The sequence below is a fragment of the Conger conger genome, chromosome 16 (genome assembly GCF_963514075.1).
Source record: "Conger conger chromosome 16, fConCon1.1, whole genome shotgun sequence".
Classification (NCBI taxonomy): Eukaryota; Metazoa; Chordata; class Actinopteri; order Anguilliformes; family Congridae; genus Conger; species Conger conger.
In genome coordinates, this window is record NC_083775.1 from 33,292,273 (window position 1) to 33,320,014 (window position 27,742).

At 42.7% G+C, this 27,742-nt stretch overlaps 1 protein-coding gene across 1 annotated transcript; it reads right to left on the reverse strand.

Annotated features, from left to right (window-relative positions):
• Positions 1–5,997: 5,997 nt before the first annotated feature.
• Positions 5,998–21,815, reverse strand: LOC133114176 (uncharacterized). Its single transcript, XM_061223346.1, has 12 exons — positions 21,225–21,815; positions 19,459–19,554; positions 18,997–19,230; positions 18,683–18,836; positions 18,098–18,166; positions 17,248–17,763; positions 10,143–10,744; positions 8,304–8,399; positions 7,842–8,075; positions 7,538–7,697; positions 6,960–7,010; positions 5,998–6,602 (listed from the first exon to the last, which is right to left on the reverse strand). Exons 1-12 carry the CDS (start codon positions 21,813–21,815, stop codon positions 6,076–6,078), a joined length of 3,330 nt encoding a protein of 1,109 aa, XP_061079330.1. The 3' UTR covers positions 5,998–6,075.
• Between the last annotated feature and the right edge of the window lie 5,927 nt (positions 21,816–27,742).

Sequence of the window (27,742 nt, forward strand, 5' to 3'; positions counted from 1 at the left end):
AGTGAGTGTAGAGAGAGCAGACTTCCAGTAAGTCATCAAACACACAATCTCTCATTTTTTTAAATTATGTTTTCTTTTTAAATAGCTTCCAGGTCACATGACCCACAGACTCAAAACCAATATGGATCCTTCAATAGATCCAGACAAATTGGACAGCACAACTGGGCGTGATCCATAAGACCTGCAGCCTGTGACATTTTACTGCTCAAATGGACAGAGTTTAGTTTCAGTACAGAATGGTGTATAGTTTCTCTAAATCTTTTTGAGAAAGAAGGGAAGATGTTTCTCGTTCTGAGCAGTCCCACCTAGATACTAACATTATTTTAATCCACACACAGGGACAGGGACTGAGTTTAGTTTAGTTTCTGTGAAACAGCATGACATGACAGACTTCCAACAGTTGCAGGAAGTGTAGTGAGCAGAGGCTGAGCAGAGTAGAGTCAAGACAACAGACAATACAACAGAACCTTTTTACTGTGCACACTGACAGAGACAGCGTTTAGTTTTGTTTCTCTGAAATGGCATGATAGAGAGAGTGGCTTCCTGCCAACAGTTGCAGAAGGTGTGGTCAGCAGAGGCTGAGCAGAGTAGGCATTGTAAAGAGAGAGATGTGATCTGTCTGGTCATCCCTGTTCTATCCCTCAGGTTTAGAGATGGACTCAAGCCAGAGTACAAAGACAGTGGGAACTGTAGCAGCACTGAGCTTGCAGTCACTAAGGCATCGCTCTGTCATTCGATGCAGTTGCACACCATGGCCTGGGGATCACACTCCGGTCCTGCCAGATCCAAGTATGGCGGGCCCATGAGGGAGAGGCATAATTGGGCCGCTGCTCCGAGGGTGTGGGGAGCGACTCGGAGGGGAGGTTTGGAGGTGTGGTGGTATGGTCAGGAGAAGGCCACAAAACAGAGGAAGAGCCAGAAGAGGCACATGGTCTCCCGTGAAATGAGGGCCACCATTGTGGACCATGTGATCAACCATGGTTTTACAATGGCAGAGGGCTGGTTGATGATGTGGGCCGGTCGGTGTCTTCAATTATACAAACATTCAGAAGAGAAAACAGGTGCTCATTCTTCATGCTATTTCAGTTTACAGTCGATGCATGTTTGACGTTCATAAAGAATACACAAACTGTGATGTATTGGTGATTCCCCTGCATTGTTGTGTTTTCTGTTTACTGTATTGCACTCTGTAACTGTAAAGTGAGATTGTTGTCCAGTCTCTTACAAGTGGTGTTTTACATATTTCAGTGTGAAATATTGTACTGCAGAATGAGAGACTGATTTGAAGTTACTGTAACAAATGCTCTTTCAGGGTTCCCTGTCAAAATGACAGTTTCTCTAACCATTTTGACTGTCTTGATTTCAAACAATGATAAAGGGACTTTTCATTTTGATGACAATGAGTAATTGAAATAATTACTTAATTTTGAGACATTTAGTTGGCCAGGTAAGCAGTGTTTGGATAGTTAACTTTGGTCACTTTTGCTCTGTTTGTTTGTTTGTTTGTTCAAAAAAAAAAAAAAAAAAAAAAATGGCCCTTGTCCTTCTCTTTGTTGTACAGGTAGCAGTTGAAATTGTACTTCCCTCTAGGGTCTTTCAGCGAACTTATCCCTGGTTATGGGTATGCACTTTGTTGTACGTCGCTCTGGCGCGTCTGCCAAATGCCAATAATGTAATGTAATGTAATGTAATGTAACATGAGTTAAGGATTTCGAGTGAGGGACGCAATTTTTGTGGTGAACCATAATGTTTCACTGTATGCATGAAAAACTTTAGAGGAAAAAAACAAATAACATTGGCTACAGCTAAAGCATTCAATTAGCATCAATGTGATCACCTTGCAGCCTTGCACCTTCACATGGCAGAGATGCAGCTCGCTTGAAGCTAGCACACTCCAGTGGTTACCAGAAGTATTGCAGTTTATTAAGCCTCAATCTCTCCATTGACATTCATTCAAAACTATGGCTTTACACTGGCAAATTTATGCTATTTTGGACAGTATGTTTAAATTGCAAAATTTCCTCACAATGAACCAATTACTCTCTTATGACTCTTTTTTTTCCGAGCTGCACAGAAGGTATACAAATGTTTCATTCCTATGCACTCCTTCCTGTTGTGGTATGCAGTGTGCATGATCTGATGCCCATAGGAATCCATGGAAATGATAAGCGGAAGCTGTCTCCAAGATGGACACTCCTCACTGTTTAACTCTGGGGAGTGTACTACAATGGAAGCTTTACATTCCCAAGGTTTCTTAGCATTAGCTGGGTTCGCAAAACCAACAACTGCAACCAGCCTGAACCGGTATCACAAAAGTTTGCTATCAAATGGCTAAGTGATGACAGGATTTGTTAATTAAGCTTTCCCCCTTCAAGTGGCAGTATCAGCAGAAATTAGCCAAGCCTACAACAGTACTGATCGCTGATATGGAAGGATTTAATGACAAATACAAAGACCATGAAGCAATTATAATAATAAAAAAATGGAAACTTGTGTAAATTCGTTAGGTTAATCTCAGCAGTGGGCTCCAGAATTATTGCCACCCTTGACAAAAAAAGAAGAATCTTTATTATTATGTATGTTTTCATTAAGTAATGACATTTCTTTCTGAAAACCATAGGTGCCAAAATTATTGGCACCCCTGGTTTAATACCCTCTGCAAACACCACTGCCGAACATGACAGCCATGAGACTTTTCCTATATTTTCTGATATGGTTAGAAAACACATTTGGAGGGATTTTTTTACAATTCCACCTGAAATAACTTTTCAGAATCATTGATATCCCTTGGTTTATGCTTATGGACCCTTCTTCAGTTCAGACCACAGGTTTTTAATAGGATTTAAGTCCGGAGATTTCAGAAAATGGATGTTGTTTTTTCTTAACCATTTCAGTGTGGATTTTGACTTATGTTTAGAGTAATTTTCCATGTCCCAGCTTCCAACCAGATTTTCTGCCAAAATGTCTTGGTACTTTGTTGAATTCATTTTGCCATTGATCTAAAATAGTGCCCCTGGACAACTAGCAACAGAAAATATCCAAAACATCAATCATCAGGCTCCATATTTGACAGTATCAGTGCAGTACGAGGTGATTCTCTGTGGATCATATCATTCCTCATTCAACTTTGGTCTCATCTGACCACTGCACTCTCTTCCAGTCATAATTTCAATGATATTTGGCAAGCTCAACATGCTTGGTTTTGTTTACTGTGTTCAGTAAGGGCTGTCTATGTGCCAGCCTTCCACGGTGATCTACCCATTACCACAACTTGTGACAGTCAATTACCATCTGTCTGTTCCAAATGGACAGTTCTTTGGCTTTGGCTGAAATGCCAAAAGCATAACAAAGGCATTTTGCATGTTTGTTACCTCATTTTTATATGGCCAGTCTCCTTCTTCAGTGTTTCATCCCAGCGCTAGCCCACCACACCCCAGGAGTGCTTGATGGCAGAACCAGCATCCCAGAACCACAACTCCGCCCTCATCTCATTACATTATATTACATTACAAGGCATTTAGCAGACGCCCTTATCCAGAGCGATGTACAATGAAGTGCAGATCAAACACAGGAACAAGTGTGAAGACGACCCGTCCCTCCTCTTAGCTCCTCCCCTCATCTCAGCCCCGCCCCTCATCAGCCCCGCCCCTCCTCACTAATGCCCTGCTTGGCTCTTCCATGGCTCCTCCCTCTTCAGCCAGATCCAATGGGACACCACTTCCTCTTGCTGGGTGACATCAGCCACAAGCTTCTTCCCTTCTGCTGGCTCTCCAGGGTGAGGGGCTGGTGTGAGTCACTCGTGTGCCTGTGCTGGCCTCTCTTCCCAGGGCACTGTGAGCTCCATGAGCTGTTTCACGCCTCTCGACCAGACCATGTCTGGACTGAGGCTTGTGTTGGTAATTTCCGCCAGACATTTTAGTTGCCTCTTGAGACCTCATTCTCAATAGTGGGTGTGGCCAAATAGAAACTGACTGACCATGTTCCTGACTGAGTGAGTCATACGCTCACTCAAAATGTGTCAGTGATTCTGGAGTCCCAGAAGCACCCCTGGTTGTTTCAGTTTGTCTCATGTACAGGAGCATTTATCACCATATCCACCAGAGGGCGGCAGTGAGCTGCATACTAAGAACAGCCTTCCCTGTCCTGTGATGTCTGTACATTTTTGATTTGCTGTTGACACAGTTATTTTTTTTGACAACAAAGAAACAATATAATTTTGTTCCAAAACCCTGCTGGAGCTCCCCTCCTTTTTTAAAATTAATTAATTAATTATTATTATTTTTTTTATATTCCCGCCACCACCCTCTTGGGAGGTCAACTTTATTTTTAATAATACAAAAACAAACATATATACATTGGTAAATTTCAGAGAGAGAGAGGGGGGGGGGGAGGGAGAGGGAGAGGGAGAGCGAAGGAAGAAAACAGTATGAAGCCTTTGAGGGGAGGGTAAAACAAAACAGACAGAGTCACTAAAAATAACAATAAATGGAAAAAAAAGAAATAAAGAATAATAATAAAAACAATTATAAAGTATGGAAAGAGTGACTTGTGTATACATATGAACACGCAGACCAACGGGCAGATAGACAGGAAGATGAACAGAAAAACAGACAGGTGGACAAGTGGGTGGTTGTTGATTGGAGCCTTGAATGGATAGTATGGAAAAAGGGAGAGAAGAGGAGAAAAAGTAATAGTAATAAAAGTAACGATGGGGAAAAAAAAAAAAAAAAAAAAAATGGATGGGTTGGATTAGGATATGGCATTGCATGGATACTGTTTCTAGAGTATGTGAGTATATGTTTGATAGGTTGGGTGTTGGGGGGTTAGTCCACAGGCAAATCGAATGATTTTAGGAAAGGACCCCAAATGTTTGCCATGTGTGAGCTTTGGCGCTGGTGTGATATTAGTTCCATGGATATGTGTTCTTTGAGTAGATTAGACCAATATGTTATGTTTATGTTGTGTCTTGTTTTCCAATTTAAGAGGATGGTTTCTTGGCGATAGCTAGGGCAATGAGTATAGGTTTGGTATTTTGATTTGGTGGGTTGATTGTTGAGAGGTCTCCTAGTAGACAGAGGGATGGACAGAGTGGAATGCTCCAGCTCATAATGAGAGATATTTGGTCTGTGACTTGTTTCCAGAAATGGTGAGTTGGTGGGAAGCGCAAGGTCGAGTGGAAGTAAGTATCTGGGGTATTCAAAGAGCAGTGCTCCCCTCCTCACTGTCTACCACTGTGGATCCTCCAGAGGGCTCATTGGCACTCCTGTTTTGCCCTCTTTCCCTGCTATACTTAAATAGTACTCTCCTTCTCTTGAGCCCTCCATCTAATTTAAACAAGAGGATATCAAATGTAGGCAAGTTTCTTTCACCATAGAAAACCCCTGTAGACAGTGGCTTAGTGAATTCAGTTTTTATTGAAGATTTTTATAAAGAATCAGAAATAACTTGCACAAAAAAAATATAGGATACATGTTTTTGGAATTGTAATAAAGGCACTGTAATAAAGCCTGCCAGCCCCACATTGGTACAAAGGACACGTGACCATAAACTACAGAATGACTTTCTGCCAACAGTGTGATTATTACAAAGCATTATAAGTCCTGTGTGGAAAGAGCAGAAATGAAAATAGCTTCTGTTTCCGATCCCTTATTTATAGTTTTATCTTTTTCTCCATGTCAGGATGGAGGACTGAATTGAAGGCCTCTTGCAGTCCACTGGGTTAATGAGTGTTCAGAATTAAGCTCACATTTTTATGTGCAGGTAATCCTTTAGACAGAAAAAGATGTTCCATCTGTTTTTCACTATTTAATCATATTATAATCCCCATAATGTACAGGTTTGTCAGACAAGAGCCCCCCAAACTGCTTAGATTCTCTCAGAACTGTGTAAAATCTGCTTCTCTGACCCCAGTGTGGTAGAGGTGTAGCACTGTGTAAAATGTGCTCCTCTGACCCCAGTGTGGTAGAGGTGTAGAGATGTGCCCCTCATCAGACCCTCAATCTTTTATGACGTATTTACTTCTCCTCTTTTTCTCCCTGCAGTGTTTTTCTCTCATTCTGGTTATAGCTGGTCTCATCAAAGATCACACAGTTTTACAGAATTATCTAAATAAACCCAGAACCCAGGATAGAGGGGCTGAGCGAATGTGGTCTGGACTCTGTGCAGGAGGGTCATTGTGTCAGAGACACTGTAGAAGGACAGAGTTCCTGCCCTGTGATCCAGGTACACTCCTACTCTGGAGGAGGGGGGAACAGGGATTACAGTGCTGACATTATTGTGCATGAAAAAGTATTTGGAGCCAGTGTGGTATAAACCCCAGGACAGGTTATTATTTCCCAGACCACAGTCAACACCCTGTCCTTCTTTCCTGCTGATGTCTTTATATGACATTGCTATCCAAACCCCATGCCCACTCCACTCAGCCTCCCAGTAACAGCGTCCAGACAGACCCTCTCTGCACAGGACTTGTGCCGTGCCATCGAATCTCTCTGGATGATCAGGATATGACTGGATCTCTCTCACACAGGTCACCACTCTGTTACCCTCAGACAGACGCAGGTTTTTATATGCTGTGTTGGGGTCCAGTGTGAGCTGACAGGAATCTGATAGAGGAGAAAGTTTAGATTTAATATGAGGACAGGTAAGGTCTGTCTATAATTAATTATTTTCTCCATACTATCAGTATACAGCATGATTTCATTTATTTTCCATCTCCACATGTGTGTACAGTATGCATGTGTGTTCATGATTGTTTCAGAGGAAATGCACTATGATGGAATGGGAGAAGTTATGATAAATGTTTTTTAATGAAAGTGTCATGCTTTTCTACTTGTTTTAGAGTACATTTTAAGCGCAATACCTTATTAAAAAGACATTGTGTGTTTGTGTGTGTGTGTGTGTGTGTGTGTGTGTGTGTGTGTGTGTGTGGGCCAGCTCAGAGTTTCAGAGTGAGCACTCACACTGTAAGAAATCCTCTCTGGTCCTGGGCTCTACTGTATGGACGTTTTTCACTGCAGAGACAGAGTGAGAGAAAAATGCACTTCATTGGTTTTGTGTCGAATAAAAGCAAAAGTCTTATGCATCTGTATAACATTCTGTACAGATAAGATTCTTTCAAAAGAATTCAATGAACGGCCCTAAATAAACGTACTATACATTTTACATTACATTTCAGTAATTTGGCAGAATAGTGAATCAAATCAATATTTGTTGCGACCAGCCTTTGCCGTTAAAACTGCATCACTTCTCTGAGACAGCCAATGCTGTCCTGCAGTTCTATAAGACAATCAGCAGGGAGGTTGTCCAAGCATGTTGGAGAACTTGCCAGTTTTTATGTAAAAAGTAGTCCTGCAGTAACATGTTACTTTTAAAAATTAAATACAAAAATGTCTCTTTTGGAAAATGAATATTTGGAAATCTCAAATGTGTTCTTTTATACTAACGCACAGAAAAAAAGAAAGATATATATATATAATAACTTGGGTGCCTAAGACTTCTGCACAGTACTGTATATTTTGCTCATGAAAGTTTTTTCAACCTGATTGAGAAATTTTGACCAGTTCCCCCTTGCAGATGTCCTCCAGTCGCTCTTTGAGTTCAGAGACAGATTTCCTCACAGCCCCAAAAGACACATGCGGACTGTCAGTGATGCTGGGTAAGTCTCCAGGTCCAGGAGGGGCACAGAGAGACTGCCAGCTCTACAGACAGACAGACAGAGAACAGTCTCAATATTACATATTGCTGTGCAGATGCCAGGAGCAGACCTTTGAAAATGAGGAACACACATCACCAAGCATGTACAATGTACATAGTGCAGACTGTCAGAGAGCCAGTGATGTTACCTGGAGGAAATGGATGTGGTCCTCTGTGTGTGAAAGCTGCTCCAGCTCAGCATCTCTCCTCCTCAGCTCAGCAATCTCCTGCTCCAGTCGCTCCAGGAGTCCTTCAGCCTGACTCACTTCAGCCTTCTCCTGATCTCTGATCAGCTCTTTAACCTCAGAGCACCTTCTCTCAATGGAGCGGATCATCTCAGTAAAGATCCTCTCATTGTCGTCCACTGCAGCCTGTGCAGATCGCTGTTAGGAGACACAGAGAGACAAGGCCTATACATTTTAACTATGCCTTACACTCAGCCCTTACAGGGACCCCAGAGATCTTGTTCCCCACAGTGTGGCTCAGTGAGATTGGGCCCCACAGGACTGGAACATGGCCCAACACTGGGGTCCTCACTGGCTGACTGGAGGAGAGCCCTGACTGAGCTCCAACATAGTCAGCTGTGGTGTTCTCCTCTGGTCAGTACCCACCTTGATTGACTGCACAGACTGCCTCAGATCCTGCAGCTCCTTCTCTCTCTCCTGGATTCTCTGCTGGAACTTACTCTGTGTTACCCCCAGCTGCTTCTGTGGACACATTATTTTTATGTAACATGTTAACAAGGTACAGTATATCCTGTTTAAAAATTTTCACATTCCGAATTAAACAAGACAATGATATGTTTGAACAGCACACTGATGCAATGTGCAGCTTTGTCCCCACTAGAGAATTTGTGTTTGAATCCGAGATGATGGTCTTTCTGTTTTTAGTTCCCTTTTTGTCCACATGGATTTCCTCTTTGTACTCTGGTTTCCTCTCAGTCCAACGACATGCAGGTTAGGCTAACTGGAGTCTAAACTACATTAAGTAGATAAATAAAAATAAATCCAGTCTGTCTCTCTCACTCTCTCACTCACTCATGTAGCTGAGTGGTGCATTGCATCAATGCCACTGTGTCCTTGTGTGTAGAATCTGATCTTCGGTCCATAGTGTTTACATTACATGTCCTGCATGTGACCTGTGTGCTTATATGTCCCTGCAACTTGTATGGTGCTGAAGTGCACAGAGTAATTCAGGCAAGGTCGGCCTGGCAACAGACAGATACCAGCATGGAACCCAGTGAAGTTATGAACTCTGCAACAGTAACTGATGTTCAGACAGTGGAGAAGGGCTGTCACTTAACCCTCCTATTATGTCTGGGATCAATTTGAACCCTTAAAAATCAGTTAATCTTGTTTCATATTGATACTCTATGATTTTTCAACTTTCCAATTTGGTGAGATTAAATGATGAACATACTGCGATGCTAAATCCTGTCCCAATGTTGCATATCAATGTGTGGGCTTCTCTTGACCCATAGTCTCCTGACTAACATAAACCCCCAAATGTTAGAAATTATACAACCATTTTTATTTTTATCTCAGATTCTGGTGGCACTTTCACATGCAGATGCCAAACTTTCACTTACTGTACCATAGGCTCTATAATGAGATGTTTCTCACAGATTTTTCATATTTATGGATAAAAGGCTAGCAATTTTGGAAACAATATGAACGTGACAACCAAAGTGGCAAACTATTTCTATTACAATAATTGTGTGTTTATCTCAACTGTTGGTCTCATTTTAACCCCAGACATAAAAGCGGTCAAAAGATCTTAACATTAAAGGAGTGTTAATGTTTAATATTTCACTCTTGGGTTGTCTTCAGGGTCAAAAATGACCCGCCACAACTTGAAATTTTATGATGCAGTTTGTGATGTGTTACAGGCTTTTTCTTCATGCAAAATAGATTTGGGGTTTTAAATTCAATTAAGCTGCTTTAATTTAAGAGTTTAGAGAAATTGGATGATTTTTTTACCCTTAGGACAAGGGGAAAATACAGAATGCTTAGACTACACAAGGGTTAAATGTAATATTTACTGCACTGATCTCTGCTAGCCCAGTTGAGAGAAGGCTTTGGATGCACAGCTGGAATCAGGAGCGGTGGAACCATGTTGTGCACTCTTTCAGTGACTCCCAGTGGTGGCACATTTTTAGAATGAGAAGGGAAATATCTGTGCCATCATCTTTCCTGGTGCCATTCCCAACAAATCACTCCTTTACACTAGTGTGAGTGAACTAGCTGCTCCAGCTGTGTGAGGAGTGACAACAGAGCTGACTTGGATTAACTTCCTGTTTACTGCTTTATGACTGTGGACTTCAAACCTAAAAATCTCTGCATTACTCAGAGTTTTCAGAAAAATGTAAAAAGGTAATTCAGAAAAACATTCAACATATTACATAAAATACAATTTATATTGGAATTATGTGTCAGAGCTCCAGTCCTTACCTGTTTCTCTGTCCATTCTGCTGCAGCTGAGACTGTATCATGGCCTCTGTGTTCATCCATCGTACACAGCAGACAGATACACTGCTGATCGGTACGACAATAAACTTCCAGCAGTTTGTCATGATGAGAGCAGATCTTCTCCTGCAGGTTTCCAGTGGCTTTGACCAGTTTGTGCTTCTTAAAGGCAAGAGATTTATAGTGAGGCTGGAGGTGAGTTTCACAGAAAGAGGCCAGACACACCAGACAGGATTTAATGGCTTTGTGCTTTCTCCCAGTGCAGGAATCACACGCCACGTCTCCAGGTCCAGCATAGCAGTGAGCAGGAGGAACAGCTTGGAGTCCTGTCTTCTTCAGTTTCTCCACCACATCAGCCAGTATGGTGTTTTTTCTTAAAACAGGCCTTGGGAAGAAAGTCTCTCTGCACTGGGGACAGCTGAAGACAGCAGTATGATCATCCTGATTCCAGCAGCCCTTAATACAGCCCAAACAGTAACTATGTCCACAGGGAATAGTCGCCGGATTCTTCAGTAGATCCAGACAGATTGAACAGCTGAACTGGTCTTGATCCACTGAGATACTGGCCTCAGCCATTCTGCCTCTCACTCGGAAAGAGACAAGAGTTGAGTTTCTGTTTCTCTGAAACTGCGTGACAGAGAGAGGGGGAATTATTCCCTGGTCCTGAGCACAGCGGGTGTGGTGTTGGACTGAGGCCAGGCCGAGCAGAGCAGTGAGTGTAGAGAGAGCAGACTTTCAGTAAGTCATCAAACACACAATCTCTCAAGTGCAGTGAAGTTAGTTTTGTGTTTGATTTTCGATTTTCAGACTTCAATAGCCCTTCAATGAAACGGGCCACAGTGCACAAAATAACTTTTTCGGAATCAGAGGAGCTCAGAGAACGCAGCACAGCACTTTGTTTGATCTTTTATTGCACATTTAAGATTACAAAACATTTAACATTACAAAACAAAAAAAGGTGGTTGTCAAATAACAATGTTAAGAGCTTTCTAACCACAGCACCCAGAGTGCTGAAATAATACCTAATCAGGAGGGCATGAACATCCGGGCACAACTCCTGTATCCCTGCAGGAGTTCAAGTTAGATTTTTTACAAGTATTTACAGTGCATCCGGAAAGTATTCGCAGCGCTTCACTTTCCCCACATTTTGTTATGTTACAGCCTTATTCCAAAATGGAATAAATTCATTTTTTTCCTCAAAATTCTACACACAACACCCCATAATGACAACATGAAAGAAGTTATTTTGAAATTTGTGCAAATTTATTAAAAATAAAAACCTAAGAAATCACATGTACATCTGTATTCACAGCCTTTGCCATGAAGCTCAAAATTGAGCTCAGGTGCATCCTGTTTCCACTGATCAACCTTGAGATGTTTCTACAGCTTAATTGGAGTCCACCTGTGGTAAATTCAGTTGATTGGACATGATTTGGAAAGGCACACACCTGTCTATATAAGGTCCCACAGTTGACAGTGCATGTCGGAGCACAAACCAAGCATGAAGTCAAAGGAATTGTCTGTAGACCTGCGAGACAGGATTGTCTCGAGGCACAAATCTGGGGAAGGGTACAGAAACATTTCTGCTGCTTTGAAGGTCCCAATGAGCACAGTGGCCTCCATCATCTGTAAATGGAAGAAGTTTGGAACCACCAGGACTCTTCCTAGAGCTGGCCGCCCGTCTAAACTGAGCAATCGGGGGAGAAGGGCCTTAGACAGGGAGGTGACCAAGAACCCAATCGTCACTCTGTCAGAGCTCCAGTGTTCCTCTGTGGAGAGTGGAGAACCTTCCAGAAGGACAACCATCTCTGCAGCAATCCACCAATCAGGCCTGTATGGTAGAGTGGCCTGACGGAAGCCACTCCTTAGTAAAAGGCACATGGCAGCCCACCTGAAGGACTCTCAGACCATGAGAAACAAAATTCTCTGGTCTGATGAGACAAAGATCAAACTCTTTGGTGTGAATGCCAGGCGTCATGTTTGGAGGAAACCAGGCACCGCTCATCACCTGGCCAATACCATCCCTACAGTGAAGCATGGTGGTGGCAGCATCTCTTGACCTCAGACTGGGGTGACGGTTCATCTTTCAGCAGGACAACGACCCTTAGCACACAGCCAAGATATCAAAGGAGTGGCTTCAGGTCAACTCTGTGATTGTCCTTGAGTGGCCCAGCCAGAGCCCAGACTTGAATCCGATTGAACATCTCTGGAGAGATCTGAAAATGGCTGTGCACCGACGCTCCCCAGGTGTGCCAAGCTTGTGGCATCATATTCAAAAAGAGTGAGGCTGTAATTGCTGCCAAAGGTGCATCAACAAAGTATTGAGCAAAGGCTGTGAATACTTATGTACATGTGATTTTTTAAATTTTTTTAATTTTTTATAAATTTGCAAAAATGTCAAAAAAACTTCTTTCATGTTGTCATTATGGGGTGTTGTGTGTAGAATTTTGAGGAAAAAATAGAATTTATTCCATTTTGGAATATGGCTGTAAAATAACAAAATGTGGGAAAAGTGAAGCGCTGTGAATACTCTTGTACATTATTATGTTAATATTTCAATAGCATCCAGGTCACATGACCTATTAACTCCAGACCAATGGAGCTCCATATTCATTCGACTATCAATCCTTAAAATTGCTATTATTTTCAATGGAAAAATTATGTTTTCTTTTTAAATAGCTTCCAGGTCACATGACCCACAGACTCAAAACCAATATGGATCCTTCAATAGATCCAGACAAATTGGACGGCACAACTGGGCTTGATCCATAAGACCTGCAGCCTGTGACATTTTACTGCTCAAATGGACAGAGTTTAGTTTCAGAACAGAATGGTGTATAGTTTCTCCAAATATTTTTGAGAAAGAAGGGAAGATGGTTCTGTTCTGAGCAGTCCCTCCTAGATACTAACCTTATTTTAATCAACACACAGGGACAGGGACTGAGTTTAGTTTAGTTTCTGTGAAACGGCATGACATGACAGATGTCCAACAGTTGCAGGAGGTGTAGTGAGCAGAGGCTGAGCAGAGTAGAGTCAAGCCCTGATATGACAGTTACCCTTTACTGCACACATTGACAGAGACAGCGTTTAGTTTTGTTTCTGTGGTATGGTCAGGAGAAGGCCACAAAACAGAGGAAGAGCCAGAAGAGGCACATGGTCTCCCGTGAAATGAGGGCCACCATTGTGGACCATGTGATCAACCATGGTTTTACAATGGCAGAGGGCTGGTTGATGATGTGGGCCGGTCAGTGTCTTCAATTATACAAACATTCAGAAGAGAAAACTGGCGCTCATTCTTCATGCTATTTCAATGCATGTTTGACGTTCACAAAGAAAACACAAACTGTGAAGTATTGGTGATTCACAACTGATTCTCCTGCATTGTTGTGTTTTCTGTTTACTGTATTGCACACTGTCACTGTAAAATTGATTCTCAACAAGTGAGATTGTTGTCCAGTCTCTTACAAGAGGTGTTTTACATATTTCAGTGTGAAAAATTGTACAGAAGGAAGAGAGACTAATTTGAAGTTACTGGAACAAATGCTCTTCGAAAGAAAATGAAAAAGAGTGAGGGACACATTTTTGGTGGTGAACCATAACATTTCACTGTATGCATGAAATGTTTTAGCAAATGCTCCTATAAATGTTGTGGGAAATGGGCCAAAGCGATTGAGAAAAACTTTAAAGGAAAAAAACAATTAACATTGGCTACAGCTAAAGGCATTCAATTAGCAGCAATGTGATTGATTTTCTCCCTGGCCCTCCATTGATTACAGTGCCTGCCAATCACCTTGCAGGATCTTCACATGGCAGAGATGCAGCTCTCTTGAAGCTAGCACACTCCAGTGGTTACCAGAGGTATTGCAGTTTATTAAGTCTAAATCTCCCCATTGACATAAATTCAAACTATGACTTTACACTGGCAAATTTATGCTATTTTGGACGGTATGTTTAAATTGTAAAATTTCTTTGCACTGAACGAATTACTCTCTAATTACTTTTTTTTTCTGAGCCACACAGAAGGTCTACAAATGTTTGTTCTGCAGTGTGCATGATCTGGTGCCCGTAGGAATCCATGGAAATGATAAGCTGAAGTTGTCTCCAGGTGTTCTATATCTTGGTGGACACTCCTCACTGTTTAACTCTGGGGAGTGTACTACAAAGGAAGCTTAACATACCCAAGGTTTCTTAGCATTAGCTGGGTTCGCAAAACCAACAACTGCAACCAGCCTGAACCGGTATCACAAAAGTTTGCGATCAAATGGCTAAGTGACGACACGCTTTGTTAATTAAGCTTTCCCCATAAAAGTGGCATTATCAGCAAAAATTAGCCAAGCCTACAACAGAACTGATCACTGATATGGAAAGATTTAATCACAGATACAAAGACCATTAAACAATTATAATTAAAAAAAGGGCAGCTTGTGTATATTTGTTAGTTAATCCCAACAGTGGGCTCCAGAATTATTGGCACCCTTGATATTATTATGTATGTTTTCATGCAGTTTCTTTCTGAAAACCATAGGTGGCAACATTATTGGTTTAATACCCTCTGTAAACACCCGTGCTTAACATGATAGCCATGACACTTTTCCTATAATTTCTGATATGGTTAGAAAACACATTTGGCGGGATTTTTGAAAATTCCACAAGAAATAACTTCTAATCACAGAAATAATAATAATTGTTCGGGGTGCCAATAACTGGATTACTGCAACTCCCTCCTAGCCGGTCTCCCAGCGTGCGCCATCAAGCCCCTCCAGCTGGTCCAGAATGCTGCAGCCCGCTTGATCACCAGTCAGCCCAGGTCGGCTCATGTCACCCCGCTTCTCATTGGCCTCCACTGGCTTCCTATTGCCGCACGCATCCGATTCAAGGCCCTAGTGTTGGCATTTCAGGCTGCTAAGGGGACTGCCCCACATTACATACAATCCCTGATCACTCCCTACTCCCCAGCTAGACCACTCCGGTCTGCCAGCTCTGGTCGCCTTACGATTCCCTCTCTACGGGCACCTGGCGGTCGAGCTGCACGTTCACGCCTGTTTTCCGTTCTGGTTCCTCAGTGGTGGAATGACTTGCCTACCACTGTCAGGACAGCAGAATCCCTCCCCCTATTTCGACGCAGACTCAAAACACACCTCTTCAAACTCTACCTTAGTCCCCCCTCCTGATTTACCCCGCCCCCCCCCTTCTGATACCCCTATCCCTGTCTAACCCCCCCCCCCCCCCCCAAAAAAAAAAAAAAAATTGCACTTATGATGACGACTATATGTTCAGAACAGCAGTCCAGGTGTATTTTCCTAGTTCTGCATGTGATGCTTTGACTTGTGGTAGAACCTATGCACTTGTAAGTCGCTTTGGATTAAAAGCGTCTGCCAAATGACTAAAATGTAAATGTAAATGTGTGCCTGTGCTGGCCTCTCTTCCCAGGGCACTGTGAGCTCCATGAGCTGTTTCACGCCTCTCGACCAGACCATGTCTGGACTGAGGCTTGTGTTGGTCATTTCCTCCAGACATTTTAGTTGCCTCTTGTGATCCACCTGCATCTCCCAGTCAGCTGCTGTGTAGAGCTCTTCAAAGTTTTTGGTGCACTCTCCCTTGTTCTGAGAAACTTTTTTTAAAATGTATTTATCAATGCAGTACATATTCTGCATAAGATTATTAAACCATCTGGATTACTTTTTCAACAAACTGTACCTGTCCCACTACTTCAGCCAATCCACCTATTTTAAGTCAATCCAACAATGCCAACCAGCTCCCTGTATCTCTGTGACCTCATTCTCTATAGTGGGTGTGGCCAAATAAAAACTGACTGACCATGTTCCTGACTGAGTGAGTCATACGCTCACTCAAATGTGTCAGTGATTCTGGAGTCCCAGAAGCACCCCTGGTTGTTTCAGTTTGTCTCATGTACAGGAGCATTTATCACCATATCCACCAGAGGGTGGCAGTGAGCTGCATACTAAGAACAGGCTTCCCTGTCCTGAGATGTCTATACATTTTAGATCTGCTGTTGACACAGTTATTTTTTTTGACAACAAAGAAACAATGTGATTTTGTTCCAAAACCCTGCCTCAGCTCCCCTCCCCACTGCCCTGCCCCAAAACACTGCTGGAGCTCCCCTCCTCACTGCCTACCGCTGTGGGTCCTCCAGAGGGCTGCTTGGCACTCCTGTTTCACCCTCTTTCCCAGCTATACTTAAACAGCACTCTCCTTCTCTTGAGCCCTCCATCTAATTTAAACATGAGGATATCAAATGTAGGCAAGTTTCTTTCACCATAGAAAACCCATGTAGACAGTGGCTTAGTGAATGACGTTTTTATTGAAGATTTTTCATAAAGAATCAGAAATAACTTGCACAAAAAATATATAGGATACATGTTTTTTGAATTTTAATGATTAATCTAAAGGCACTTCCATTTTGTAGTGAAATCAGCTTCTTACAGTAAAGACAATAACCCCTCCCATTCAGGCCAGCCAACCCCACATTGGTACAAAGACACGTGAACATAAACTACAGAATGACTTTCTGCCAACAGAGTGATTATTACAAAGCATTATAAGTCTTGTGTGGAAGAAACAGAAATAAAAGCAGAGAATCCCATTTTCCACACCCACATATTTCCTGTCTCATTCCAGCTTTATGTCTTTTCAGTTTCTGATCCATTATTTTGATCTTTTTCTCCATGTCAGGATGGAGGACTGAATTGAAGGCTCTTGCAGTCAACTGGGTTAATGAGTGTTCAGAATTCAGCTCACATGTTTATTAAACGGACAGTGCAGGTAATCCTTTTGACAGAAAAAGATGTTCCACCTGTTTTTCACTATTTAATCATATTATAATCCCCATAATGTACAATTTCCCAATTTACAATTTTGCTCAGAACTGTGTAAAATGTGCTCCTCTGACCCCAGTGTGGTAGAGGTGTAGAACTGTGTAAAATGTGCTCCTCTGACCCCAGTGTGGGAGAGATGTAGAGGCATGCCCCTCATCAGACCCTCAACTTTTATGAGGTATTTACTTCTCCTCTCTTTCTCCCTGCAGTGTTTTTCTCTCACTCTGGTTACAGCTGGTCTCATCAAAGATCACACAGTTTTACAGAACTTCCCAAATTAACCCAAATCCCAGGATAGAGGGGCTGAGTGAATGTGGTCTGGACTCTGTGAAGGAGGGTCATTGTGTCAGAGACGTTGTAGAAGGACAGAGTTCCTGCCCTGTGATCCAGGTACACTCCTATTCTGGAGGAGAAGGAGGGAACAGGGATTTCAGTGCTAACTTTATTGTGCCTGAAAAAGTATTTGGAGCCAGTGGGGTACAAACTCCAGGACAAGTTATTATATCCCAGACAACACTCATCACCAAGTCCTTTCCTGCTGATGTGTTTATATGACACGGCTATACAAACCCCATGCCCACTCCGCTCAGCCTCCCAGTAACAGCATCCAGACAGACCCTCTCTGCACAGGACTTGAAGCCTACAATTAAATCTCTCTGGATGATCGGGATATGACTGGATCTCTCTCACATGGGTCACCACTCTGTTCCCCTCAGACAGATGGAGGTATTTATATGCTGTATTGGGGTCCAGTGTGAGCTGACAGGAATCTGATAGAGGAGAAAGTTTAGATTTGATATGAGGACAGATAAGGTCTGTCTATAATTCATTATTTTCTCCATACATACTATCAGTGTACAGTATGATTTAATTTATTTTCCATCTCCACGTGTGTACAGTATGCATGTGTGTTCATGATTGTATCAGAGGACATACACAATGATGGAATACGAGAAGTTATGTTAAATGTTTTTAATGAAAGTGTCATGCTTTTCTACTTGTCTTAGGGTACATTTCAAGTGCAATACCTTATTAAATAGACAGTATGTGTGTGTGTGTGTGTTTGTGTGTGTGTCAGCTCAGAGTTTCAGAGTGAGCACTCACACTGTAAGAAATCCTCTCTGGTCCTGGGCTCTACAGTAGGGATGTTTTTCACTGCAGAGACAGAGTGAGAGAAAAATGCACTTCATTGGTTTTGTGCGGAATAAAAGCAAAAGTCTTAGGCATCTGTATAACATTCTGTACAGATAAGATTCTTTCAAAATAATTCAATGACCGGTCCTAAATAAACGTACTATACATTTTACATTACATTTGAGTAATTTGGCAGAATAGTGAATCAATATTTTTTGCGACCAGGCGTTAAAACTGCATCACTTCTCTGAGACAGCCAACGCTGTCCTGCAGTTAGATAAGACAATCAGCAGGGAGGTTGTCCAAGCATGTTGGAGAACTTGCCAGTTTTATGTAAAAAGTAGTCAATTGCTTACAGTAACATGTTACTTTTTAAAATTAAATAGAAAAATGTCTCTGTAAAATTAAATCTTTTGGAAAATTTATATTTGGAAATCTTTTATACACACAGAAAAAAATAAAGATATATATATATATATATAATAAAGTCTTGGGTGCCTAAGACTTCTGCACAGTACTGTATATTTTGCTCATGAAAGTATTTTCAACCTGATTGAGAAATTTTGACAAGTTCCCCCTTGCAGATGTCCTCCAGTCGCTCTTTCAGTTCAGAGACAGATTTCCTCACAGCCTCAAAAGACACTTGTGGACTGACCGGGATGCTGGGTAAGTCTCCAGGTCCAGGAGGGACACAGAGAGACTGACAGCTCTACATACAGACAGACAGACAGACAGACAGACAGAGAACAGTCTCAATATTACATATTGCTGTGCAGATGCCAGGAGCAGATCTTTGTAAATTAGGAACACACATCACCAAGTGTGTACAATGTACATAGTGCGGACTGTCAGAGAGCCAGTGATGTTACCTGGAGGAAATGGATGTGGTCCTCTGTGTGTGAAAGCTGCTCCAGCTCAGCATCTCTCCTCCTCAGCTCAGCAATCTCCTGCTCCAGTTGCTCCAGGAGTCCTTCAGCCCGACTCACTTCAGCCTTCTCCTGATCTCTGATCAGCTCTTTCACCTCAGAGCACCTTCTCTCAATGGAGCGGATCATCTCAGTAAAGATCCTCTCATTGTCGTCCACTGCAGCCTGTGCAGAGCGCTGTTAGGAGACACAGAGTGAGAAGGCCTGTACATTTTAACTAGACCTTACACTCAGCTCTTACAGGGACCCCAGAGAGCTTGTTCCCCACAGTGTGGCTCAGTGAGATTGGGCCCCACAGGACTGGAACATGGCCCAACACTGGGGTCCTCACTGGCTGACTGGAGGAGAGCCCTGACTGAGCTCCAACATAGTCAGCTGTGGTGTTCTCCTCTGGTCAGTACCCACCTTGACTGACTGCACAGCCTGCCTCAGATCCTGCAGCTCCTTCTCTCTCTCCTGGATTCTCTGCTGGAACTTACTCTGTGTTACCCCCAGCTGCTTCTGTGGACACATTATTTTTATGTAACATGTTAACAAGGTACAGTATATCTTGTTTTCAAATTTTCACATTCCAAATTAAACAAGACTATGACATGTTCGAACAGCACACTGATGCAATGTGCAGCTTTGTCCTCACTAGAGAATTTGTGTTTGAATCCTAGATGATGTTTTTAGTCCCCTTTTTGTCCACATGGATTTTCTCTTTGTACTCCGGTTTCCTCAGTCCAAAGACATGCAGGTTAGGCTAAGTGGACAGTCTAAACTACACTAGGTAGATAAATAAAAATAAATCCAGTCTGTCTCTCTCCCTCTCTCACTCACTCATGTAGCTGAGTGGTGCATTGCATCAATGCCACTGTGTCCTTGTGTGTAGAATCTGATCTTCAGTCCATAGTGTTTACATTACATGTCCTGCATGTGACCTGTGTGCTTATATGTCCCTGTATGGTGCTGAAGTCTGAGTAATTCAGGCAAGGTCGGCATGGCAACAGACAGATACATGGAGCCCTGTGAAGTTATGAACTCAGCAACCGTAACTGATGGTAAGACAGTGGAGAAGGGCTATCACTTAACCCTCCTATTATGTCTGGGATCAATTTGAACCCTTTATTGGTTGACATCTCTTAAAAATCTGTTAATCTTGTTTCATATTGATACTCTATGATTTTCCAATTTGGTGAGATTAAATGATAAACACACTGCAATGCTAAATCCTGTCCCAATGTTGTAGATAAATGTGTGGGCTTCTCTTGACCCATAGTCTCCTGATTAACATATACCCCCAAATGTTAGAAATTATACAACCATTTTTATTTTTATCTCAGATTCTGGTGGCACTTTCACATCCAGATGCCAAACTTTCACTTACTGTACCGTAGGCTCTATAATGAGATGTTTCCCACAGATTTTTCATATTTATGGATAAAAGGCTAGAAATTTTGGAAACAATATGAACGTGACAACCAAAGTGGCAAACTATTTCCGTTACAATAATTGTGTGTTGATGTCAACTGTTGGTCTCATTTTAACCCCAGACATAAAAGCGGTCAAAAGATCTTAACATTAAAGGAGTGTTAATGTTTAATATTTCACTCTTGGGTTGTCTTCAGGGTCAAAAATGACCCGCCACAACTTGAAATTTTATGATGCAGTTTGTGATGTGTTACAGGCTTTTTCTTCATGCAAAATAGATTTGGGGTTTTAAATTCAATTAAGCTGCTTTAATTTAAGAGTTTAGAGAAATTGGATGATTTTTTACCCTTAGGACAAGGGGAAAATACAGAATGTTAAGACTACACAAGGGTTAAATGTAATATTTACTGCACTGATCTCTGCTAGCCCAGTTGAGAGAAGGCTTTGGATGCACAGCTGGAATCAGGAGCGGTGGAACCATGTTGTGCACTCTTTCAGTGACTCCCAGTGGTGGCACATTTTTAGAATGAGAAGTGGAATATCTGTGCCATCATCTTTCCTGGTGCCATTCCCAACAAATCACTCCTTTACACTAGTGTGAGTGAACTAGCTGCTCCAGCCATGTGAGGAGTGTCAACAGAGCTGACTGCATTACTCAGAGTTTTCAGAAACATTTAAAAATGTAATATGTAAGCATTCAACATATTCCATGAAATACAATTGTTAAGTCACTACAGTCACTGTAATTGTATTCTTACCTGTTTCTCTGTCCATTCTGCTGCAGCTGAGACTGTATCATGGCCTCTGTGATCATCCATCGTACACAGCAGACAGATACACTGCCGATCGGTACGACAGTAAACTTCCAGCAGTTTGTCATGATGAGAGCAGATCTTCTCCTGCAGGTTTCCAGTGGCTTTGACCAGTTTGTGCTTCTTAAAGGCAGGAGATTCATAGTGAGGCTGGAGGTGAGTTTCACAGAAAGAGGCCAGACACACCAGACAGGATTTAATGGCTTTGTGCTTTCTCCCATTGCAGGAATCACACGCCACGTCTCCAGGTCCAGCATAGCAGTGAGCAGGAGGAACAGCTTGGAGTCCTGTCTTCTTCAGTTTCTCCACCACATCAGCCAGTATGGTGTTTTTTCTTAAAACAGGCCTTGGGGAGAAAGTCTCTCTGCACTGGGGACAGCTGAAGACAGCAGTATGATCATCCTGATTCCAGCAGCCCTTAATACAGCCCAAACAGTAACTATGTCCACAGGGAATAGTCGCCGGATTCTTCAGTAGATCCAGACAGAGTGAACAGCTGAACTGGTCTCGATCCACTGAGATACTGGCCTCAGCCATTCTGCCTCTCACTCGGAAAGAGACAGAGTTGAGTTTCTGTTTCTCTGAAACTGCGTGACAGAGAGAGGGGGAATTATTCCCTGGTCCTGCGCACAGCGGGTGTGGTGTTGGACTGAGTCCAGGCTGAGCAGAGCAGTGAGTGTAGAGAGAGCAGACTTTCAGTAAGCCATCAAACACACAATCTCCCAAGTGCAGTGAAGTTAGTTTTGTGTTTGATTTCAGACTTCAATAGCCTTTCAATGAAATGGGCCACAGTGCACAAAATAACTTTTTCGTAATCAGAGGAGCTCAGAGAACACAGCACAACACTTTGTTTGATCTTTTATCGCACATTTAAGATTACAAAACCTTTTTGTCAATAGCAAAAAAAGGTGGTTGTCAAATAACAATGTTAAGAGCTTTCTACAGAAAAGGAAGGAAGCTTAACATACCCAAGGTTTCTTAGCATTAGCTGTGTTCGCAAAACCAACAGCTGCAACCAGCCTGAACCAGTATCACAAAAGTTTGCTATCAAATGGCTAAGTGATGACACTGTTATGTACGGTGCAGGGAACCCAGACGCAGACCACAGGATAATCCAAAAGAGTAGTTTTAATGTCCAGTAGTCACAAGCCAAGAGATCCAGTACACAGCCAAAAACGAAAAGCGAAAGGTCAAAATCCAGAAAATCACAGGGCGAAGATACAGCAGGGCAAAAGCAAAGTCAAAGTCGAAGTCAAGGCAAAGGGGTGTCTTTCAAGAATCTCTATAACAAGGCTTACAATCAATCGGCACTTATCAAGATCAACGTTCTGACAACGAAGCATACTGAGACTGAGGTTTAAATACAAGAGGGAAGGTGACAATCTAGGCGGGGCAGAGGAAAAGGTGGGCTAAACAAATGGACAACAGGTGGGGAAACACAATAGGGTAATAACATAATAACGGGAGGGAGACGAAAACGCCGACTGGATGCACGAAACAAAACATGTAAAACATACGGCTCCAGATTAGGGAGTAGACATTTGCATAGTTAGAAGACGTAGTGATAGTTAGAGACAGGTGCGAACACTTCGCTGAAACTAACCGAGTAATCAGGGATAGCATAGGGAGGCGGAGTTATAGAACAGTGCAGAAATACTAAGAGATAGCGTTAGTGAGTTAGTTACGTGAATATTTCTAAACTACCCAATAAAAGTGATTGTTAGTTAGTTAGTTAGACAGACAGTAAGTGTATTAATCGGATTAGTACTGTACAAAACCTAGATTAGTAGTAGTTAGTAAGAATCGTGCTTTACAACATTTAACTATCAAGAAAAAGCAGGAAGTAAGAATCGCGAGTTTAGAAAAAATGTTGAACCCCGAAAACTACCGTAACCACCCGAATAGTGGGGCACGCAGACAGGGGAGTGACTAGACTGATAAACATTCAGACGTAGACATAACAGGGGAGGACAATAGAGAACTGTAATGGGAAAACATAAACCAGGTACTATGAGAAATGAATGATAAACAAGAATAAACATGAAAACATACAGAACAAATACAGAAACATTACAGACACGCTTTGTTAATTAAGCTTTCCCCATAAAAGTGGCAGTATCAGCAGAAATTAGCCAAGCCTACAACAGTACTGATCACTGATATGGAAGGATTTAATGACAGATACAAAGACCATTAAACAATGATAATTTAAAAAAAGGGCAGCTTGTGTAAATTTGTTAGTTAATCCCATCAGTGGGCTCCAGAATTATTGGAACCCTAGATAAAAAAGAAGAATCTTTTTTATTATGTATGTTTTCATTAAGTAATGACGTTTCTTTCTGAAAACCATAGGTGCCAAAAATTATTGGTTTAATACCCTCTGCAAACACCCCTGCTTAACAAGACAGCCATGAGACTTTTCCTATAATTTCTGATATGGTTAGAAAACACAATGGATTTTTGAAAATTCCACAAGAAATAACTTCTAATAACAGAAATAACAATAATTGTTTGGGGTGCCAATAATTTTGGCACCTATAGGTTCAGAAAAAAAATAGATTACGTAATAAAAAACATGGAAACATGAGTAAATGTATTTTTGAGTAAATCTAAATAAAAGTATATAGTTTGTACATAGCATATACGCTATTGTCTGTGTTGTTTGTTATATGCAGACTTTATTGATAGTTTTTATCAAGGGTGCCAATAATTCAGGTATCCGTTTCCCTGTTCATTCTGTGAGCTTGTGCCACTACAATCGCTCCTCTCTCCTCTCTCCTCTCTCCTCCTTCCTGGCAATACTCCCCCAACTTGGGCAGAGCTGGATAGGGTTCATCTGGTTTTCAAGTGGCCAGTCTCCTTCTTCAGTGCTTCATGCCAGCGCTAACCCACCACGCCCCAGGAGTGCTTGATGGCAGAACCAGCATCCCAGAACCACAACTCTGCCCTCATCTCATTACATTACATTACATTACAAGGCATTTAGCAGACGCTCTTATCCAGAGCGACGTACAATGAAGTGCAGATCAAACACAGGAACAAGTGTGAAGAGGACCCGCCTCTTCTCTTAGCTCCTCCCCTCATCTTAGCTCCGCCCCTCATCTGATTACATTACATTACATTACAAGGCATTTAGCAGATGCTCTTATCCAGACGCTCTTATCCGACGTACAATGAAGTGCAGATCAAACACAGGAACAAGTGTGAAGAGGACCCGCCCCTCCCCTTAGCTCCTCCCCTCATCTCAGCCCCGCCCCTCATCAGCTCTGCCCCTCCTCACTAATGCCCTGCTTGGCTCTTCCATGGATCCTCCCTCTTCAGCCAGATCCAATGGGACACCACTTCCTCTTGCTGGGTGACATCAGCCACAAGCTTCTTCCCTTCTGCTGGCTCTCCAGGGTGAGGGGCTGGTGTGAGTCACTCGTGTGCCTGTGCTGGCCTCTCTTCCCAGGGCACTGTGAGCTCCATGAGCTGTTTCACGCCTCTCGACCAGACCATGTCTGGACTGAGGCTTGTGTTGGTCATTTCCGCCAGACATTTTAGTTGCCTCTTGTGATCCACCTGCATCTCCCAGTCAGCTGCTGTGTAGAGCTCTTCAAAGTTTTTGGTGCACTCTCCCTTGTTCTGAGAAACTTTTTTTTAAATGTATTTATCAATACAGTACATATTCTGCATAAGATTATTAAACCATCTGGATTACTTTTTCAACACACTGTACCTGTCCCACTGCTTCTGCCAATCCACCTATTTTAAAGATCTGTGAGTCAATCCAACACTGCCAGCCAGCTCCCTGTATCTCTGTGACCTCATTCTCTGTAGTGGGTGTGGCCAAATAGAAACTCACTGACCATGTTCCTGACTGAGTGAGTCATACACTCACTCAAATGTGTCAGTGATTCCGGAGTCCCAGAAGCACCCCTGGTTGTTTCAGTTTGTCTCATGTACAGGAGCATTTATCACCATATCCACCAGAGGGCGGTAGTGAGCTGCATACTAAGAACAGGCTTCCCTGTCCTGAGATGTCTATACATTTTAGATCTGCTGTTGAAACAGTTATTTTTTTGACAACAAAGAAACAAAATAATTTTGTTCCAAAACACTGCCGGAGCTCCCTCCCCACTGCCCTGCCCCAAAACCCTGCTGGAGCTGCCCGGAGACAGTGGCGTACGAACTCCAGGACAGGCTATTATTTCCCAGACAACACTCATGACCAAGTCCTTTTCTGCTGATGTTTTTTTATGACACAGCTATACAAACCCCTCACCTACTCCACTCAGCCTCCCAGTAACAGCGTCCAGACAGACCCTCTCTACACACGACTTGTGCCGTGTGTAAGGCGGAAATTATTAACATCTGGCATTATCACTCAGGGCTGGTCAGCTTGCTGGCTTCCTCTGGTATTGTGGCAAAATGTGGCTGTAAAGTAATTTAACCCCAGGAGCATGCACCATTAACCTCCACTATCTCCGCACCCATACGGGCAGGAGCCTGTGGGGGAAGACTCAGGCCTCCAGCCGTTAAAACTCGTTACGACGGGGCAACATTCTTTACGGCACAGAGAGGTTGGGAGGAAATACTTCCTGCTAGGCCCTGACCTTCTCCTGAACCCCCTTTCTTAGTCCCTCCCTCTCAGATCTCCCTCTTCCTCAGTCACTAAATGATGTGTACAGCACTGGATGTTTCATGACAAAGTCAGTTTAGATAATATTCATGTTTGGTATTATTCTGATTGTTTCAGTGCGAATGGTGCAATGGTTTTATTTCTGCAACAGCAAACCCTGGACATCATAACCAACCAGGAACCAGAGAGAAACTGTGTGGAGCTCTGCCCCAGTGAAAGCCATGTGCCTCAACCCCCCTGCGTTTCCTGGGGAGGCGTGGCTCCAAATTACAGATGGGTGACCCATTTTTAGGGTTAACATCAAAGGCCAGATTTTGGATTTAAGGACAGTAAACTAAGCAATCTGGGAGAATGCAATCAGCCTCCCGTGCACACAGTGCACGTAATTTCTACGTACAGGGTGTCTGTAGCCAGACTCCCGTATGTAGCTTTTATTACCAGGTATGACTTTTAAGACTTGGTTTCCATTGTAATGTTTTTTGATTTGGAACTAGTGTGTAATTACGTATGTAACCTGCCTGGTAAGATAAATTGTTAAAACTTGATCTGTTTGGTTTTCCTTACTGACACTTAATGTTACACAGGGAATGCGTGGTTTACCCCCTCAAACTGGTCTCGGGAGGATGATTATTTCCACTTACTGTATCACGGCGTATAGCACCCGTAGACCTATGATGGTAAATCCCTCGCCTCCGCGTGGTAGTTCATTCATGTTGAGCACAGCCGTAGCTAGGTTGGTCTGCTTGGGTCCCTAGCCTGTAAACAGATATACCCGAGAGTAGCTATTCCTCCGACCTCTGTAATGACTACAGATAGCTAGTCAGTTTGTGAGACGTGCACATGTGACGTGCGATGTCACATGCGGCGGTACCAGCAGAGGACTGTTTGGAGAGTAAATCTCAGTACAGGATTCCTATAGCGATCAAGTCAAAATTATCAATAAGAAATCTACCTAATGTGGATAACTAATCTAAATTATTATTCTAAAATGGAGTCAGATAAACGAAGGTGAATCTATTGGCCCTATTGTGGAGATTCTTGGTCAGCCCGGACCAGTAAAGAGTGGAAGTGGTACTCCTGTCTTTGTATCTTGGTTTATTTATTGGCTGATCTAGACTCTCCGCATAGGGGCCACAAAATTTTAACCCTATTAGTATTATTTCAGCAACACCAGAAGGTACGAGCACGCTGATACCTTCAGCCCTCGCTAAATTCTGTCGTTGGGTTAGCGTGGGGTTTTACACATGCCATCAAATCTCTCTGGATGATCAGGATATCTCTCTCACATGGGTCACCACTCTGTTACCCTCAGACAGACGCAGGTTTAGATTTAATATGAGGACAGGTAAGGTCTGTCTATTATTCATTATTCATAAATACTATCAGTATACAGCATTCATTCATTCATTCATTATCCTAACCCGCTTATCCTGAACAGGGTCACAGGGGGGCTGGAGTCTATCCCAGCATACATTGGGCGAATGGCAGGAATACACCCTGGACAGGTCGCCAGTTCATCGCAGGGCACACACACCATTCACTCACATACTCATACCTACGGGCAATTTAGACTCTCCAATCAGCCTAACCTGCATGTCTTTGGACTGTGGAAGGAAACCGGAGTACCCGGAGGAAACCCACGCAAACATGGGGAGAACATGCAAACTCCACACAGAGAGGCCCTGGCCGACGGGGATTCGAACCGAGAACCTCCTTGCTGTGAGGCGGCAGTGCTGTGTATGCATGTGTGTTCATGATTGTGTCAGAGGAAATACACAATGATGGAAAAGGAGAAGTTATGATCAATGTTTTGTAATGAAAGTCATGCTTTTCTACTTGTCTT

Coding starts and splice junctions, on each gene's coding strand:
- LOC133114176 (XM_061223346.1), bottom strand. CDS start 21,815: ATGGCTGAGGCCAGTATCTCAGTGGATCGAGACCAGTTCAGCTGTTCA. Junction 7,011..7,537: donor GGTCAAAATTTCTCAATCAG/GTTGAAAAAACT, acceptor CTGTCTCTGCAG/TGAAAAACGTCCATACAGTA. Junction 6,603..6,959: donor CAGAGAGGATTTCTTACAGT/GTGAGTGCTCAC, acceptor CTCCTCTATCAG/ATTCCTGTCAGCTCACACTG.